The following is an 18,916-nucleotide window of genomic DNA, read 5'->3' on the forward strand; positions in this document are numbered from 1 at the left end:
CCCACCTTCACTGGTCGGACTTCTGTGTTCCAGCCATGATGCCGTGCTTCGGCAGCTAGATCAGCATAGCGCAGATGTTTTCGCTCATAAGCCTCATCTAGTGAGTCCTCCCAGGGTACTGTGAGCTCAATGATGAAGACCTTCTTGAGCGAACAGGACCAGAGCACCATGTCAGGTCTTAGGGTGGTGGTTGCGATCTCCGGAGGAAACACAAGTTGCCGGCCAATGTCAGCTAGCATTTTCCAGTCGCGGACCAAGCGCAGCTGGTCTCGCTCTAATGGTGTAGAGCCGCTCTTCGGTGGTTTAGCCCCTTCGTGGACAAAGGTCGTCCGTAAGGGGTGTGATGCTGCTGGGGGTGGTAGGGAGTTGGTGGCAGCTCGCTTGTCCTCCAGGGCGGACGCAAGGTTTTTAAGGACTTGGTTGTGACGCCAAGTGTAGCGTCCTTGGGTGAGGCTTGTTTTACACCCTGTGAAACATGTTATTGACAGATGTTACAAAAAATTGGTCAATAGTTTTCAATGCACTTTTTTTTCAATGGGATATTCTTACTTTTTTTAATCCTTTATATTAAGTTCACTTGCTTGCTTTCTTGCGCGCTTACGACCGTGCAAATCTTTCAGTAGTTTTTTAACCCACTTCCCGTGATCCAATCGAGCTGATATTTTGCACACAGACTCGTTGTGCGTGACAATTTATTTTCGTGACATTTTTTTCCAAAATTTTACACTTTTTAGGAAAATTTTTATTATATTTAATTACCAAATGCTTAATGGTGGCAGACAATCATCTGACCCATAGGTGGCAGCCATCTCAAGCCAGAGGACGAGAGGACTCTAGCCGCCACGCATATAAAGGATTTATAGTGAAAAACTTTGTCTTTACGGGTTAATTTTTAATTATTTGACGTATTTTTTTTCAAGATCTTCATTGTGTCGTGAGTCCAACTGAGTCGCAGACGTTTCTTTTAGAGACAACACATTTATTGTAACACCGTAACACAAAGGGGTGACGGCCCTTTTACCCAATACAAGCTCGGGTGGTGACCACCCAGCTAACTATGCTATACAGAGGGGTTACTGCTACTAAGGGTCGGACCCTTACTCGGGTCTCCGACCACGCGGTTGCCTCGTAAAATGAAGAGCTTCCAGCTTGAGATGTAGAGCTTCCCGCTTGTAGGTGTTGAGCTTCCAGGTCCCACTCAGGGACCCGCCTGATATCCCCCTACGGTCGGAGCCGCTCTGCCCTCGGCCCCGCCCGCCTTCTCGAGCATTCTTATTCCCTCTTGATCCTTCTCAAAAGCTCTCCCCGGACACGTGATCATCCACTAGCCCCCCCACCTGTGGCCCTCTGTGTGGAGACTCCGGATCACGTGTCTGCGGGGTCAACCAGAATGCCATGGCCCGGGGCAACCCTGTCCCTGGGCTGACACTCACCCACTCCCCGTTGTGGGAGCCCCCACCACACGCTGTGTGTGGTGCCCGCACTATCCCAGTGCTCACCAAGCCCCGCTAGGGCTGGTCTTACACACAGCCACCCACACGGTGCTGTCCACGATGTAGGAACATCGAACGGCAGGGCCCTTCTGGGCCATCCCCGATGTCACTACAATTGAAATAGAAACATAGTGTAGTTTATCATATTGTTTTGTGTAGTTATTGAGTTATATTGGTTTTTTTACAACTTGTCAGGTAACATATGCCTTTTTACAGAAGTAATTTTGAGATTAGTTTGCAATGTACTTTAATTTGTTGTCCTTTCCCTGCACCTCCAATTATCATGGTTGGCTACATATGGTGCGAAAGAAGTTGAACATACATGCAAATATTTACTTATTTATGATAATATGGTGCCAAGCAGCACTTAGTTTATAGCTATTTGCTATCTTGAAATAGTTTTCCAGTAAAAAGCTATTTTTGCATAGGATATTCATTTAATCAAAGTCCATTGCGTATCCATCCCTTGACACGGGTACTACGCCAAAAGAGATACATTCGTCTGTGGGTATTTGAAGCATTTCAGCTGTTTCTTCATACACACACATTTATGCCGTTCTGGCCAATGCAGTGAAGGCCATGGTTGCATATACCGGCAGTTATCAGCTTACGAACACCAGACTTATGAACATCAGCAGTTACGAAGTTGGACTTGCTGTGTTAAAGTGAGTGCGTGTGTGAAAGTGAGTGAGTGCGTGTGTTCATATGTGCACATGCCCTCGTGTGTGTAAGTGCGATGGTTAGCATGCTGTGCTACCAACCCGGCCACTCGAGTTTGATTCCAGCTCACGACCAACACCAGTGACGGTTTAACTGAATTTGTCCTGGGCCTCCCCTAGGTCGACTCAGCCTCAAATGAGTAACTGGTGTGGTATGTAAACATCGCCACTGGGGAGCCGAAAGTGGCAGGACGTGGTACTGCCCACTCACCCCCTCGTTTGTCTTGCTGGCCTTCATAGGCGCTTCTTATAACAGCACTTGCCCCGACAATCTGTTAAGGCTATATGGCGATTGTGGTCGGTGTGTGTGTGCATTTGTGGTGAGTTATTGTGGCCCTTCGAACAAGCAAGCCAGCAACAAGACTCAAGGTAAGTGAAGATAAAAAAAACATTTTTTAAATTCATGTCATTATTTTGTGTTTGATCTACTATATAATGTGTTACAGTATCATATGCAAATGTACTGTAACACATTTTGAAGATCGATTCATTACCCCCACAGATGATGAGTTAATATGGGAATATTTAGCATTTTCTTTAATTTGCTCCCACTTTAACTGCTTACATTTTCTATGTATTTTTTTAGTTGTAACAGAAATCAGCAATGGAAGCCACACATTACTGGTTTTGCTCAATGTATTTCCCGAAAACGAACCTTGCATTCCAAAAGTGATAAGGCTAGAGTTATGTTTATTTTTTAAACAATTATTCACTCGCGCAAACAGATAAAGCAAATCATTGACACAAACGCCCACACATGAGTATTCTTGTGTGGCATTTATATGGAGCATTACTACACGCACAAACGTCAATTGCAAACCATGGCTACCCATGCACTGGGTTTACTGCTGTTGCTGATGTATGTGCGAACAAGTGTGACCCAAGACCCTATGTAAGTAATACTGCACGTGTGCAATGTGTGTTATATTAAGCACGAAATAGGTGATATGGCCCAGCAATGTCGAATCAAACCCCTGTCACAGAGGTTCCTGGTTAGACCAGCCTGATTAATACTGCAGTGTGAATTAACCTTAAGAAAAATGCACGTATCGGCTTCACTCACATTGAACGTTAATATTCCATTGACATTACAATATTCGAAGTGAGTCGGCCACTGTGCTTTTATTATCGTCTACATTTGCCAAATTCGAAAAATGTCACTGCAAATTACACAGTTAGCATTTGGCATGAAGTATACATTATTATGTCCTACTGGCAGACTAATGCCCGATTGCAGGCCAGGTGCTGAGTCATCGTATGCACTGAAGTGCACTTTCGAATTTTTGAGACGTTATGTAAGTCTCTTATTGTGTATAAAACGTAGAGACGCTCCTGCATGAAGACCACTCTATTAAAACAAATTCGTATCATCGATAATCCACCTGATCAAATGGATCCAGATTTTTTTAGAAGGCTAGGAGACTGAGCTAACGACATATTGTTTATGTGCAAAGACAATACATGCATACACATATACAATATACACAGTGTAATACACAACTCTTATAAAGCGTTTAGCATTTGGGCCAACGTATTATTACGTTTATCCAGGATACCCTCAGTGAGTGTCAAGATATTTTTTTCAGGAGGGTCCTGCCAATTTTTTGCACTAGGGTGTGATGTTGCTGCTGTGTGAAATCACATGTGAGTAATCTGCAGGTAAATTGTTTGCACGAGAATTTCGGCAGCCCATGGCCTTCCTTATTCTGGCTCCTGCGGAGAGCTTCTCAGTGCTTCACGCCTCGCCTGTCGCCCCCACTGATGCCCCCCTGCCAATGTGTGCAAATACTACTGACTTTATTGTGTCGGGTGTGTCGGGAGAAATACCTACTAAATATTTTTTTGCAAGTCCCAGGATGGTCTCAGGGGCCGTCCATAAATGACGTCACACGATTTTTGACGATTTTTGACCCCCCCTCTCGTCACACGGCGTCACAAAAAGTCAGACCCCCCCTCAAATGTGACGTCACAAAGCTCTGCCCCCCCCCAACCATATTTCCATTATGAAAATAAAACATGCTTCAAATCGCTTTAAACTATTGTCATTGATGTTGTAGGAGTGTTGTTATAACAATTAGTGTTGTTATAACAATTCTATATTTATTTAAAGTTGCGCATTTTTACGTGACATCACATTTCTCAACCCCCACCCCTCTCTCGTCACACATCGTCACAAATGTCTGACTTTTAAAAGTGTTATATGTTGCTTAAGTTGTTGATTCGGTTTGTGTTTCTCTTATAGGCGATGGTGTAGTCCAGAAGGTGGTAATACTTGGATCTGGGGTGCATCAATGCAAAATAGTGCTTCTCCTTTGGGTATAAATGCGTGTTTGTGATTGACAGTTCGTGTTGGGTGCATAATTTAAGCAGTAGGCCTCCATTTGCATTGCTATTACCTTTACTGAATGTGCCAAGAATGGTTTTGTACTTTGAGAAGTTGCCGCCAACTCACGCATTTAAGTTACCAAGTATGAGCAGTCTGACTGATTGTGGTACAGAGCCCATGACACAATTTAGCATGCTGTAGAATTATTCTAGATTGAGTATAATTATTCTTTGCTCTAATGTTATTTTGTCATCGTTGGCGCATACACACGTATCAGTGTTAGAGAGCGCTCTTTAGAGGGAGATGGGTAGTGAGATGACTTTATCCGCTATGTCGTTGCTAATGGCAAAAGCCACACCAGCATCTCTTCTTTCCCCAGGTGTCTTCCTACTCCAGAATGATGAGCTTGAAAAATCATTTCTTGTAGAACTGCTTTTAGTGTTTGTTTTGTTGTCCTTTTTCCACACCTCCGATTAGTGCAGTTGACGACATACGTTCAACATACAACATACATCAACAACAACAACCGCCATTCGCCACTAAGTGGGGGTGACGTCACCACGACGCTTGTGCCAGGCTATGTGCACCTTGAGGCCACGTGACGTGTCGAATGCCCGTTGCAGTGGCAGGAGGTCACAGGGCAGACCCAGGTGCCACGGGTCGACTGACTGAGATGACTGGCTGATGCACCACCTGTGCTCCCTACTGTGCCAACTTGCTGTGCTTTAGCCACCCGGCGCTCCGCTCATTGTTGTGAGCATCGCTCCTCCGCCCTCCGTTGTTGTTGGAGGGCGACTCCCTCCAACTGCCCAACAGCGTCTTTCACGAGCCTCCTCCACAGAGGCTGATCTTGACACCGCTGGTACCAGTGTAGTAGAGTTCACGACTCTTGGACGCCGGAGTTGGAGGCACACGGGTTTATTTCACACAGCACGGTTGTGGCATACAACACTAGAGGGGGTATCGGCCCCCTCACCCGGCTAGCTGGGGATACACGCGCTAGCTACTCCTAGCCTGCCTCCTAGTCCTCCACTAACGGGCTAGGGGAGGCTATCTGGCCCGACACTGGTAAGTCGGGCCCGGTACCCTGAGTCCCAGACCAGCTCTGACAAGAGCACCGGCTCTGGATCTCGGGACCACGCCGCTGGCTCGGTCCTGTTCGGCCCTGATAAGGACGGCGAACCAGGGGAGTCCAGGGCTCTAGCTAAGACGTCTTCAGTCTTCACTGGTTAGCTTAACATTCTCCTCGAGCCCTCCGACACATCCCATTTTATACCCAACCTCCCCCTTGAGGGGTGGGGCCCCGGGGGATCATAACTCCGAATCAGCCCCCCCGGGGTGCCTGGCGCGGACGTCGTAGAGAGCACCTCCCCGTGCACTCACGTAGCCCCGCCCACTGTGTTTGTTTGCCATAAGCTGCCATGCATAACGGGCTCTCTCTCTAACACCCCTACATCACCCCCCCCCCCCCCCGCATAGCTTGCAGCCGTCCCGGCTGCCAACATACAAAAAAATTACAATAAAAGCGCATTTACCCCCTGACCGCGCGTGTGTCTCACTATTTTTCAACAATAACAAGAATAACAACAAGAACACAACAAGAACGCAACAGCGAGAAGAGAAAACAACCCGACGCACCCCCCACGAATAAATACGAATTCCGTAAAAACAGCCTATATACAATTTGCAGGGAACCCACCACACACACAACACATGGCGAACCCAACATATGTACATCCAATGAGCAGGGAACACACCACCCACACAACACACAATGAACACAACCTATGTACACATCTTCCGGCCTCACAACAGTCTGCGCATTTTAGCGCGCGTCCTTGCAGCGGGCCCCTCACACGGGGTAACCCCGGGTGGCGGACCGTCAGGTGGCAACTGTCCGTCTCGGAGTGAGTCCTCATCCGACGCCGCGTGACCCTTGGTATCCCCAGGAGGGGTGATCGGGCGTGAGCCCGTCACTCCTGATGCACCTGGAGGTGGCACAGCTGGCAAGGCATTAGGTGAGAGCGACGGAGACGGACCCAGTGAGTCGGTCGACCCCCCACATGTTTGGCCACGCGTGTGTGAAGTGAGGATGTGTACCGCAATGAAGGGTTTTAATCTAGAGGGGTGCACGAACCACCGCCGCTTCCCCCATTTGATGCGCACGCACTGCGGTCGCAAAACCTCGACCACCTCCACAGGGCCCCGCCACGGCCGCACCAGCTTAGAGGAGGTTGCAAGTGGCACCTGGGGACAGTGCAGCCATGCCTTGTCCCCCGGCTTCCACTGCAGCATGTGCGCCCGACCCAGTCTGAGCCGCTCATTCACTTTCTGACGGAGGTCAGAGTTTTGCATGGCAGCATCCCGTGCCTCTGTTAATTTGGCCAGATTAAATTTTATATGGTCAGCCAATTTAGTTTTACCCTGCGGCGCGGGGATCTGCAGCTGGGCACGAACAGGCGGGTCAGGTTCGCGGCCGTACATGAGGTAGAAGGGGGAAAATCCCGTAGCTGCATGGGGGGCCATCCGGTATGCCGCCAAGACCTCTTGAATTTGCAGGTCCCAATCGGTCTGTGAGTCCAAAACCTGCTGTGACAACATTGACGTGATGGTTCGATGCAGACGCTCGACCATCCCGTCAGTTTGCGGGTGATACGGGGAGGTACGAATTTTTTTCGTGCCCAGGAGCTCACAGACTTGTTGGAGTAGTTTGCCGGAAAAATTTTTGCCCTGGTCGGTCAGCAGCCGCTCCGGAGCACCTTTGTCCAGGACGTATCCCTGAACAAAGGCCTCCACGATGGCTGCTGCCAACTGGTTGGCAAGGGGCCAGGCCATAGGCCAGCGCGTAAAATACTCCACACCAGTCAACAAATATCTATTGCCCCTGGGGGTGGCGGGGAATGGGCCCAAAATATCCAGCGCGACAAGCTCGTTTACTCTGGACACTTTGATTGATTGCAAGGGTGGGTTAGACTCCCGTGCTGGCGGTTTTCGTTGCGCGCACCGAGGGCATGACCCCAATAAATCCCCGACATCCCTTGTCATGCCTGGCCAAACAAAATCAAGTTGGAGCAAGGCGAGGGTCTTTTGGGTCCCCAGGTGTAGGAGGCGCTCGTGAGCGGCCCACACCACCTTGCCCCGCAACCCAGAAGGGACCACCAGCCGGTGTCGATGGGATTTCCCGTCCCAATGCATCAGCAGACCTTGCACCATCTCCCATGCGTCGGCATCACCCCTCCCCCGCGCAGCACCGCCGACGTGACGACGCCACCCGAGGAGGGAGGTATCCTCCATCTGGAGGCGCCCCCATTCAGTGACAGGCAACCCCAACAGGGAATCTTTTCCCTGTTGTGCGATCGAATTAGTAATCAATGTTTCGTCGTCGTCGGCGGCCGCCAAGACCGGAACCGATATGTCCCCTGGAGACCTGCAACGTCCAGACCCCAGGAGGCATGCACATTCGGAGGTGGTTGGCATGCGCGACAGAGCGTCCGCATTGGTGTGGCGAACGCCCTTACGGTAGGTGGTTTCAAAATCAAAGTCCTGGAGAATCTCCAACCATCGAGACAATTGTCCCGATGGTTGTTGAACTCGCAGGGCGTACTGTAGTGCCGCATGATCTGTGCGGACGGTGAAATGCCGACCGTACAGATATGGGCGATACTGTTGGATGAAATAGACAATTGCCAACAGTTCCCGACGGGTGACACAATATCTTTGCTCCGCAGGAGACAACACCCGACTACCGTACGCGACCACCCGTTCCACGCCGTCAACCACCTGGGAAAGCACGCCCCCAATACCCGTGTTGCTCGCATCGGTGTCAAGCAAAAAGGGCTTAGAAAAATCGGGGTAAACCAAGGGAGGAGCTTTCACCAGAGCGTCCCGAAGGGAGCGGAAAGCAGCCTCCTCCTCCTGTCCCCAGTGGAACCGAACCCCTTTTGACGTTAAAGCGTGTAGGGGTTTCGCAATCGTCGCAAAATCCGCGACAAACCGTCGGTAATAGGACGCGAAGCCAATGAAACTCCTGACCTCTCCCACCGAGGTGGGAGTCAGCCAGGAGCTGACGCACTGCGTTTTGGCGGGATCAGTAGCAATACCTGAGCGTCCCACGATGTGTCCCAAATAACGCACCGATTCGCGTAACAGATGACATTTTTGGGGTTTGAATTTCAAATTAGCCGCCCGCATCTTTTGGAAAACCGCCCGCAACCTCTGGAGATGTTCGTCAAATGTTTTACTAAAGACGATAACGTCATCCAAATAAATCAAGCACGAGTCCCATTGCAATCCAGCCAAAACTAATTCCATCAAACGCTGGAAAGTTGCCGGCGCTGAGTGGAGTCCCATCGGCAACCGGTTGAATTGGAACAGGCCGTGCGGTGTACGAAAAGCAGTTTTAGGCTTTGAATCATCGTCCAGAGGAAGCTGCCAGAATCCCGAAAGTCAATCCAATGTGGAGAAGAATCGCGCTCCCGCCAAGGCGTCAAGCGATTCATCCATCCGTGGGAGCGGGTATGCGTCGGCCACCGAAATTTTGTTAAGGCGCCGAAAATCAACGCAAAACCGCAACGAGCCGTCCTGTTTCTTAACTAGGACGATCGGCGCTCCCCAAGGGCTGGTGGAAGGAGAAATGATGTCGGCGGCTAACATGTCATCAACAGCCGATTTGACATGGTCCTTTTTGGCGGGACTTAACCGAAAAGGATTCTGGCGTATTGGCGCGCTGTCACCCGTATCAATATGGTGACGCAGCAGATGAGTGCAGCCCAAATCGTATTTGTCCCGACTGAAAACGTCGGAAAATTCCCGCAGTAGTGTTTTAAGCTGTTGACGCTCTGAATTTGACAGGTCCGTCGATCCCGCACAAAGCGCCTGGAGCCACCCTTCATCGCTGTCCGAATGTGGTCGCGGCGCAGGGACAGCGCTCACGTGATTCGCGACGGGTTCCTCACAGGGCACCGGCGTTGCGTGAGCAAGCACGGTCCCCTGTGGGACCACCACCGTCTGCGAGCCCACATTGAGGACCGCGATGAAGGGGTCTCCGTCCCCTCTTACTATGGTCTGGGCCGGAAGTAAATGAGGTCCACTAACCCCGGCCCTAGACGGCCCCAGCAGAACCCCCTGGGCCCCAATGCCCTTAGCGAAGGGCCGCCGAAGTTTCAAAGGAATCAACATTTGTGCCCCCGGAGGAACGCGCACCGTTCTATCTACGAACGCCGGCACCGTCGCGAACGCCGTCCGACTCGTAACGGGGGATGGTAGAAACGCCATGCGTCGGCCCGATGGGAGCTCAATGCATCCCTGGTCGATTAATATCCTAATCGGCATTTTGGCCAGGAAGTCCGTCCCCAGCAGGCACGGAACCGCCAGCGAGGAGGAAACAAAAATCGGCCCAGACAATTTAATATCCCCGATACAAATTTGGGCTCAAATTTGTCCAATGATGCCAAGTGAGCCCCCATTAGCAGCATAGAATGGCACGTTAACGGGCATCAAAGGACGGCTCTGGACAGGGAGAATATTGTAAATTAATTCCGAAATAATGGTCGCCGATGCTCCCGTATCGACCAGGATGCGCACCTCAACCCCGTCGATGTGCCCCACAACGGCAGACGACCCCGACGATGCGGCTACAACGCGATATGCCAACACGGACCACTGGCTGGGTTCGATATGAGTACCCAGAGTGGTGCGTGTTGGTGCGATGGTGCGCGATATCGACCCCCCATTCGCCGCGGTGTTTGAGTGTGTGACGGGCGTGTGCGTGGGCCAAACATGAGGGGTGCCGCGACTCGCCGGGTTATGATGATGGAGCTTGGGAAGAGGGCCGGCGTCCCGTCGAGGTGTCGTCCCGCGCTGCCGAGGAGAGCGGCACCCCGAGGCGACATGGCCCCGGATGCCGCAGTTGTAACAGCGCGGGAGCGCTGACGACGACGATGGATGGTCGAGATGGCTCAAACCGCCCCGGTCCGCCCGTACTCCCGCTCCCTGCTGCCGTTGATGGTCGATGGCGCAAATCTCTTCCGCCAGGAGGGTGGCTGCAGCCACGGCACGCCCGCTCGCCGCCTTGCTGGCCTTCCGTCGTTGCGAAAGCAGGTTTGCGTGGAGGAGTTGTGCCGCTTGGAGGGAGCACATCTCCGCGTCGTCTTGTGCGACGATGACGATATCCAAGTCGTCCGCCAGCAGGAGTATCTTCTCCGTAACCATGGCGTCGATACCTTCGTTGTCCATCCGTGGAAAGGCCGCCTTCGCCAGTGCCAGGAGGCTTGTGCGGTACGCCAGGGGCGACTCCTTTGCCCTCCGCTGGCGATCGTAAAAGAGTTGCCGACAGTCCGACGGCGGACCGTAGACTGCAGCCAGCAGCTGCATCGCCGTCTGCAGCGTGGAGCGCCTCTCCTTCGGTGCCGATGTTAGAGTGGCGAGGGCGTCGCTGTCGAGGAGTGCCGGCAGCGCGCGGAGAGCCTCGGCGTCCGTCCACTGCGCCATCTCCTGGTGAGCGAGGAAGCGCCGCTGGAAGCCGCCCCAGTCGCCTTCCTCGTCCACAAATTCTTTGAGTGGAGGTAGTCGCTTATGTAACGCAGCGGCTGCCGCGGAAGGTCGCACTCCCTCGTCCCCCTCACCCGGCTCTGCCTCGGCGCGAACAACCGATGGCATCGCCGGTCGCACCCGTGGTGACGTTCCGTCCGTTGGTGATGACGCGGCAGGTACTGTACGGCCGCTGTTGGACGCGATGCTCAGACCGGCCACGCCCTCAATAGCAGCCGCGGCGATGGCGGGATTTTCCAAGTGGTGCTCCGTCGAAATGGCGGGAAGGCGCTGTGGTCGTCGGCTGCCATCGCCCCGTGGCGGTCCAGCAGCCCCCAGCTGTGTGATGTGGTCCAGCATGGTGGCAGCAGCGTACAGCAGTTCCGCCAGCTTAGCGTGCGCCTGCCTCAGCCCCTCTGTCGACGGCTCCCCATTCTCCTGTTGCTGCGGTGTGGACGCATCTGGCCCCGACTGCTCTGTGCTTTCTTCAGCCGTCCCGGGCTCCCCGACTGCAACGGTGTCCTCCCCCTCCGGTACCCTGACTCGAGCTGTCCGGCGCGTGTCCATGTTCGTAGATCTTCACTTCTGACACCAGATGTAGTAGAGTTCACGACCCTTGGACGCCGGAGTTGGAGGCACATGGGTTTATTTCACACAGCACGGTTGTGGCATACAACACTAGAGGGGGTATCGGCCCCCTCACCCGGCTAGCTGGGGATACACGCGCTAGCTACTCCGAGCCTGCCTCCTAGTCCTCCAATAACGGGCTAGGGGAGGCTATCTGGCCCGACACTGGTAAGTCGGGCCCGGTACCCTGAGTCCCAGACCAGCTCTGACAAGAGCACCGGCTCTGGATCTCGGGACCACGCCGCTGGCTCGGCCCTAGCTAAGACGTCTTCAGTCTTCACTGGTTAGCTTAACATTCTCCTCGAGCCCTCCGACACATCCCCTTTTATACCCAAGCCCCCCCTTGAGGGGTGGGGCCCCGGGGGATCATAACTCCGAATCAGCCCCCCCGGGTGCCTGGCGCGGACGTCGTAGAGAGCACCTCCCCGTGCACTCACGTAGCCCCGCCCACTGTGTTTGTTTGCCATAAGCTGCCATGCATAACGGGCTCTCTCTCTAACACCCCTACACCAGTCATCGGCAAGTCCATTCAGCTCCACATCCTCCTGTACCACATCACTACATCTCTTCTCATGCCCGTGCCGCGCCCGTTTAGTCCCCTCTATCCGGCAGAACAAAAGTTGTTTAGGCATGCGGTGACTGGGCATGCGGGCTGCATGACCCAGCCAACGCAGCCTTGCCTGCTGGAGGAGCTCACCGATGGGACTTTGCCCAGATCTTTCAAGGATTTGTGAACTCCTCACACAATCCAGCCTCAGGATAGATCGCAGGCAGGCCAGCCTAAATGTTTCCAATCGGTGAAGATGCTCCATTAGGGGGGTCCACGTTTCGCAAGCATAGAGAAGGGAGGGAATGACCGTGGCCGAGAAGACGTGAAGCTTCGTGCGAAGCGACAGACTAGGTAGCTTCCATACAGTGTTATGCAACCAATGAAAAGATAATGCCGCCCGACTGATTCTGAGTGAGACCTCTGCTGTCAAACCGGAGCTGGTCATGAGCACACTGCCCAGGTATGGGACACTTTCCACTCTCTCCACAACTTCCCCATCACCGATTGGGAGTTGTGGGGGTGGGTTTCCCAATAGTACAAAATACTCAGGCAGATGCTTAGTTTTGGTGGGGCTGATGGTAAGGCCCCACATCTTAGTGGCATGCTCCAGTTTCAGCAGCAGTGCCTCCAACTCCTTCTCTGAGTGAGCGGCAATTACCAGATCATCTGCATACATAACGTGGTTGACCAATAGGGAGCCATTCTTTGACCGCACCCGGGCATCGATCAGCCTCCCATTGTATCTGTACCAGATGGAAATTCCTCTGGTACAGCCATCAAAGGCTTCATGAACTACGTTGTCGAAAAATATGTTAAATAATGTTGGAGCCATGGCACATCCCTGACACACCCCAAGGTGAACAGTGAATAGCTCCGACTCCCGGCCACGTAGTTTTACCCAGGCCCGCTCACTATCATGAAAGTTCTTAATGATTGTGAGAAGAAGGTCAGGGACTCCGAAAGCACGAGGAACAACCCAGAGCCCAGGCCTACTGATGGTATCATAGGCCTTGACCAGGTCATTAAAGCAGATATGTAGGTCTTGTTTGAATTCCCTACACCTCTGCTGTAGCAAACGGACAGAAAATAATGCATCGGTGCAGGACCGCCCTTTCCTGAAACCACATTAGGGATCCACAGGACCTATCCTGGCACACTGAGGAGTGAGATGCCCCTGTAGTTGTTACAGTCTGTGCGGTCCCCCTTCTTAAAGAGAGCGACCACAAGGGCATCCTTCCAATCCTGCGGAACCCGTCCATTGGTCCAGACTGTTGTTATGATGTCATGTAGGGCAGTCTGTGCACAAACGCCACCCTCCCTCAGCATTTTGCTTGGGAGATCATCTCTGCCCGGTGCCTTTCCTGGTCTCAGACTTTGGATCGCCTTCAATACTTCCTCAACAGATGGCACCTCAGCCAGCCACTCACAGGGGGTGACTTCTTCCAATATTTGAGGCCCCGCAGCCTCAGCAGGGTCATCCCCACTTTGTTCCACGATGTCTTCCTTGTCGAGGAATTTCCCCTCCCCCAGGACTTCACAGAAATGCTCAGCAAATCTGCAAAGCTGTTCCTGGGGGTCTGAGATTGGATCACCGTTTTTTCTCCTAATGATGGTAATAAGTGTGGCGCTGCAGGTTACTTTTTTGATGGAGTTAAATAGAGATTTGTAATCGCAGGCCATCTCCTCAGCAACACGCGACCACCACCCATCCTTGCAGCACCTCACGGCTCTTCGAACCTCCGAGCGAAGGCTGCGATAAGCCTCCTCATTCTCTGACGTGGGATGCTGTAGACGATTAGAGTGGGCCTGTCGCTTTTTCTTAGCCAGATTGAACACCTCCTCTATCAGCCAGGGTCTCTGGGGAGGTCTGGACCGCGTACCCAAAGCAGCCATTGCAGCTGCATGAGCCACAGTCCTAAACCTCACCCATTTACCCTCGAAATCTAGAGGAGTGGGGGACGATGCCCCCAGCTGCAAGCGATGATTAAATTCTCGCTTGCAACTTTCATCAGCTAGCTGAAACCAGGCCACCTTAGGTTTGAATGGGGTCCTGGGTGTACACCCACCACCGGAGTGGAAGAATGATAGGCGCATCTTACAGATGACAAGTCGATGGTCAGAGGACAGATCAGCTCCACGGTAGGTCCTGGTGTCAAGGACATGGGCTCGCATCCGCTGTTCCATCACTATGTAGTCCAGCAGATGTTCTTGCTTGGACCCGGCATGCATCCATGATGCTGTGTGGATACGCCAATGCTGGAACAGCGTGTTGGTAATTATAAGCCCATGGGCTGCAACAAAATCTAGCAGCCTCCTACCGTTGTTATTAAGCTGATCTGGCCCATGCCTTCCAATCACTCCAGACTAGGTGCCAGCATCATTACCGACTCGGGCATTGAAGTCACCAAACAAGATGACTCTATCCTGAGGGGCCACTTTAGCTAGCACCTGTGACAGGAGGTCATATAAGGCATCTGACTCATTGGCCTTGCCTGCATCTCTCCACAGATGTTCGTCTTCGGTGGGGGCATAAGTAACCACCACCACCACTCCTCGCCTCCGGTTGATGGGAAGGCGAGCCCAAAGCATTCTGGGGCTTACAGCTTCCACACCTCACCGCCACGCTCCCACACCCCCTTCATTATTTGTTCAGAAGAAGAGCCACTCCCTGTTGTTTGGCAGTTTCCTGCCCCGAGTAGAGGACTGTCCACCCTTCATGGATGGCAGGAGCCAGAGCCGGTCCACTGGACCTCCTAAATACCACAGAGATCCAGGCGGTACCGTTCCAGCTCCCGACAGAAGAGTGGCAGCCTCTTCTCCGCAGTGAACATTCAAACATTCCACGTGGCCATTCGTAGTTGCTTTTTGTTGTTTCTAAAGGAGCCCCGAGGGTAAATATTCAATCTCCTGGCTCCGCCAAATGGGGTTTGGCCAGGAGACGTCATAGACGCCTGTCCCCCCGGGGCCTCCGGCACAAGCTTGTTAATTACATTTTTAATTCTTGGTTTAGTGGTAATTAATTGAAGGTGGAGGGGTTACTAGCCCCTTGCAACCATCCAGAGCCCCCATTTGGCCACTGTGGTGGTTACAAACGCCATGAGGGGAAAGGCCAATCAGAATTGGCCCTCCCCCCACAGCACTGTCCATGATAGTGTTACCCGTCCGGCACCACGAGGAGGTAAGGGGTTGTTTTTCTGCACTACTGTGTAGCAACAGTACCGAGTGATGAGTGGGACTGTATGCCTGGTGCCTCTCTATGGCACCAGAGTTAACATGTCACGGAATGGCTCACTAGGGGGCAGGGCCAGGGTGTCACTGAGGTCGGGTAAGGACATGATATCCGGCGTGAACCCGAGAGGGCACGTGACCGGACGAGGGGGCAAGGGGGGTGTGAGGGTCACGTGATGTGGAACCAGGGCTCCCATGAAGGAACTGGGGGCGTGGCCAAGGGCGGAGCCGGCCACGCCGGAGCGGTTATAAGCCAAGTCCCGAGAGGGATCTGGGCTGTTCAACTCTAAGGATGAAGCCGCCATCTACGATCCTCGGTCTCCGGTCTTTGCTCGTGGACCAGGCAGCCGGTTAGCTGTCCTGGTCCGACTATATAGATCCCCTTGAGTGTTAGTTAGTTAGAAGGGGTGGTCACCACCCTATGTAGTTATCCTGTTAACGTTAAGAGTTACCTGTTGTGTTAGTTAATAAAAACGTGTTGCAACCAAGTTCAAGTTTGCGCCTCAATTGAACCCACTACACATATATAGGAGAGAATAGCTGTCCTTTTTTCAGGTCGATCAGAAGCAAACCTGCCAAGTAGTAGCCGGATATTCTAAAGTAGCCATTTTCATCTTTATGTTTCTTACCGCATGTTTGAACGCCCATTGGCTGCAACTTGCCAACCAGATTTTAAAACGAGCGAGCTTTCCTTATCGCACTTTTCCTGAATAGAGTTGCCTACATGCCTAGACTGCTGGCTTAAACACTTGCTTACACATTGCATCACACTCTTGCTGACACACCCCTACTGGATATGTGTGAAAAAAAGCTCATCGGATTCCTCCAGTCTAACTAAGATTATGATTCTAATTACAGGTGGATAATTCTATCATCCAAATTCAACAGAGAAAGGTTGCGGAGTCGGGAATCGAGGAGCAAGATTTAACACTCTACCACTAAAATATGTATACAGGAAATATGTTTATATATATTTACCATGTAAAGCCCACTGAGCTATATAAACATATAGACAATATATATTTATATTTATTTACCAAGTAAAGCCCCCAATGAGCTATTAAGTCTTAATCAGAAGCGATCTGGCTATAAATGAAGACGTGGCTTACATGGAAATTAATAGCAGCTAAAAACTTTAAGCGCATTTTTCTAAATGTGGAGAGAAAAACCGGAGGAGCCGGAGACAATTCCACATGACCACGGGGAGAACATGCAAACTACAAATATATAATTAATATGGATATGTTGTTGCTTTCCCTTCTCGTATTTGCATCCAGGGTTCTCCTCTCAGTCCCGAGTGTGATTCTCGCTGGGAGCAACGTCAATGTGCTTGTGGACACACGCGGTCTCACTGAAGATGCAAGAGTAGTGATCAGGGTGGAAGAGTTCTTGACTAAACATCTACTTGCCACCCAAACAATCCCTCTGACTCAGCTGGACCCAGCCATCGCCACTCTGAAGGTAACGCAATTGCTTTCAAAGCAACAATAACTATGATTAATGACGTCAAACCCAAACTCAGGATCATATTATAAACCAATGTAGACTGCACTCCGTCAAAGGAGGAAAAGCAAAACTACACAAACTTTCTCTCCTGAAGCCCTCTCATTACTAGCAGGCTTCAACATTGGCATTCAGCTCCTGAACATCTTGCCAAGTGCAAGAACAGAATAGTTTGTCAATTTATAAAAAAATTGTCCAGAAAATCTGTGTGAATCAACTTTAAGAAACAAGGGAAGCAAACAAAAAGCATGAGGAGGGGCGGGGGTGCATGGGGGGCCGCACAGGTTTGGGGTGAGGGGGTCCGTGTCGACGTGTTTTTTATGAGAGGTATTTGATGCCATAATACACTCCACACCCTCCCCCCCCCCCCACTAGTGGTGGGTCAGTTGATGTACATGCAGGGCAACAACTACAATTTCACATTCAGATGGTCAAGCCAGATAACCAAGTCAGGAATAGTGGAGTGTATCGCTGTGATGTCTGTTTTGTATTTGTTTATCGGGCAATTTCATTGTTATATGTTGTATTATCTCTTGTGGATGACCACAGTCGCACACTGGAGAGTTTGTAATGTTCCATTTGTACATCAGGTATCTGCATCTGCCATGGTTTGTGCGGATGTGGTTTAGGGAGGACCATGAACATTGTGGAAGATTATTCTTCTTCGTGTCTTCTGTCCAACCTATTTAGTCTTTGCCTAATATTTTGCACAGACCACCACTTCTGATGTTGGCATTGCCAAATTTTGAGGAGTGCTGTGTCGCTCTGCATCCCAATTTTTCAGGTGGAAGGCACAGATTTGGGTTTTACTCAGGTTGGGTTTGAAATGATTATTTAGGTTGTACCTTGACATCTCCACTGCCCTCTCCAAGATCTCTGTGTTCTCAAAATTCCTCTGCTGTGTGGTGATACAGAAGTCGTCAGCATAGATGAACAGCTGATATTCAGCAGGAAGTGGCTGATCATAGATATTGAATGAAAGTGGGGCGAGCACACTGCCTTGTAGTAAGCCATTATTTTGAGAACGGCATCTACTTTTTGCCCGTTTAGCTCCATGTGGATGCGTCTGTTCTCTAGGAGGCTATGAATGGTCTGGCTAAGGTCTAAGTAGCCAGTTATGAGGTACAGTTTGTGGATCAAAATGCCATGTTGAACAGTGTCATATGCAGCCGGTGATCATCTTCTGTTGGTAACAATCTTCGATGTGCTGTGTGAAGTTTAGTAGTTGGCCTCCTGCACAGGATCGGCCAGGTCTGAAGCCTGCTTGGTCTTGAGTTTGAGATCTACCAGGGGTGAAATTTGTTGTAGGATAAGACGTTCGTAGAGTTTGTAAGTGATGCAAAGGATGGAGATTGGTCTGTAGTTTTTGGTGATGAAAGGTTTTTCCCTGGTTTGGGCAGAGCTATGACTCTTGCCTTCCTCCATACTGATGGTATCTGTTTACTCGTTATACATGTGTAGTCACTTAACTCGGAGACAGTAAGACTTGGAGGCACTTCTTTTATTTTACGAGCACCATCGGGATGATACACACCCGGCGTGGGTACACACTATTACTGTTGCTAGCCTATACACAACACTAACCATCTAACACTGATGGCTCTGAATCGTGAAAAGTGGACCACCCTTCAGCAGGCTTACAGCAAAATGGCGGCCGTGTACGATCCGCCTTCCAACACGCGTAGGAAATTCCTTCAGCGGAGGCGAGGGGAGGCCGAGATGCCTCTTGTCTACCGCAGCGCGCTGTTAGAGCTGCGACACGCAGCGTACCCAGCGATGGACCGGACGGCACTAGACTTTCTCGTCATGGAAAGGATGTTGGGGCTGGTGCACGAAATGGGTGTTGTCTTGCCGGTCATTGACGAGGACATACAGACGTCCCATTGGGCCGCCAGGTGCCTGCAGACCCACAAGAATTTGCACCGGTGGTCTGTGATGGTGG

The 18,916-nt window shown here is 51.4% G+C and overlaps 1 protein-coding gene across 12 annotated transcripts in view; it reads left to right on the forward strand.

The window, feature by feature from the left end:
• Positions 1 to 2,950: 2,950 nt before the first annotated feature.
• LOC144721414 (complement C3-like) overlaps positions 2,951 to 18,916 on the forward strand; it is a 366,684-nt gene continuing 350,718 nt past the window's right edge. For 4 of the 12 annotated variants that reach the window (XM_078599020.1, XM_078599027.1, XM_078599021.1 and 1 more), the window contains exons 1-2: positions 2,951 to 3,104; positions 16,749 to 16,932. Coding sequence is in view for 8 of the 12 variants with exons in the window: in XM_078599019.1 (XP_078455145.1) it covers positions 2,995 to 3,104; positions 16,749 to 16,932 (294 nt within the window). In the remaining 4 variants the exon portion in view is untranslated. Of the gene's footprint in view, positions 3,105 to 4,459; positions 4,529 to 11,558; positions 15,067 to 16,748; positions 16,933 to 18,916 lie in introns of those variants that run through there. The other 8 variants (XM_078599023.1, XM_078599024.1, XM_078599026.1 and 5 more) reach the window with 7 other exon arrangements.

This window comes from Lampetra planeri, chromosome 11 (genome assembly GCF_965212315.1).
Source record: "Lampetra planeri chromosome 11, kcLamPlan1.2.h2, whole genome shotgun sequence".
In the NCBI taxonomy this organism is placed as follows: Eukaryota; Metazoa; Chordata; class Hyperoartia; order Petromyzontiformes; family Petromyzontidae; genus Lampetra; species Lampetra planeri.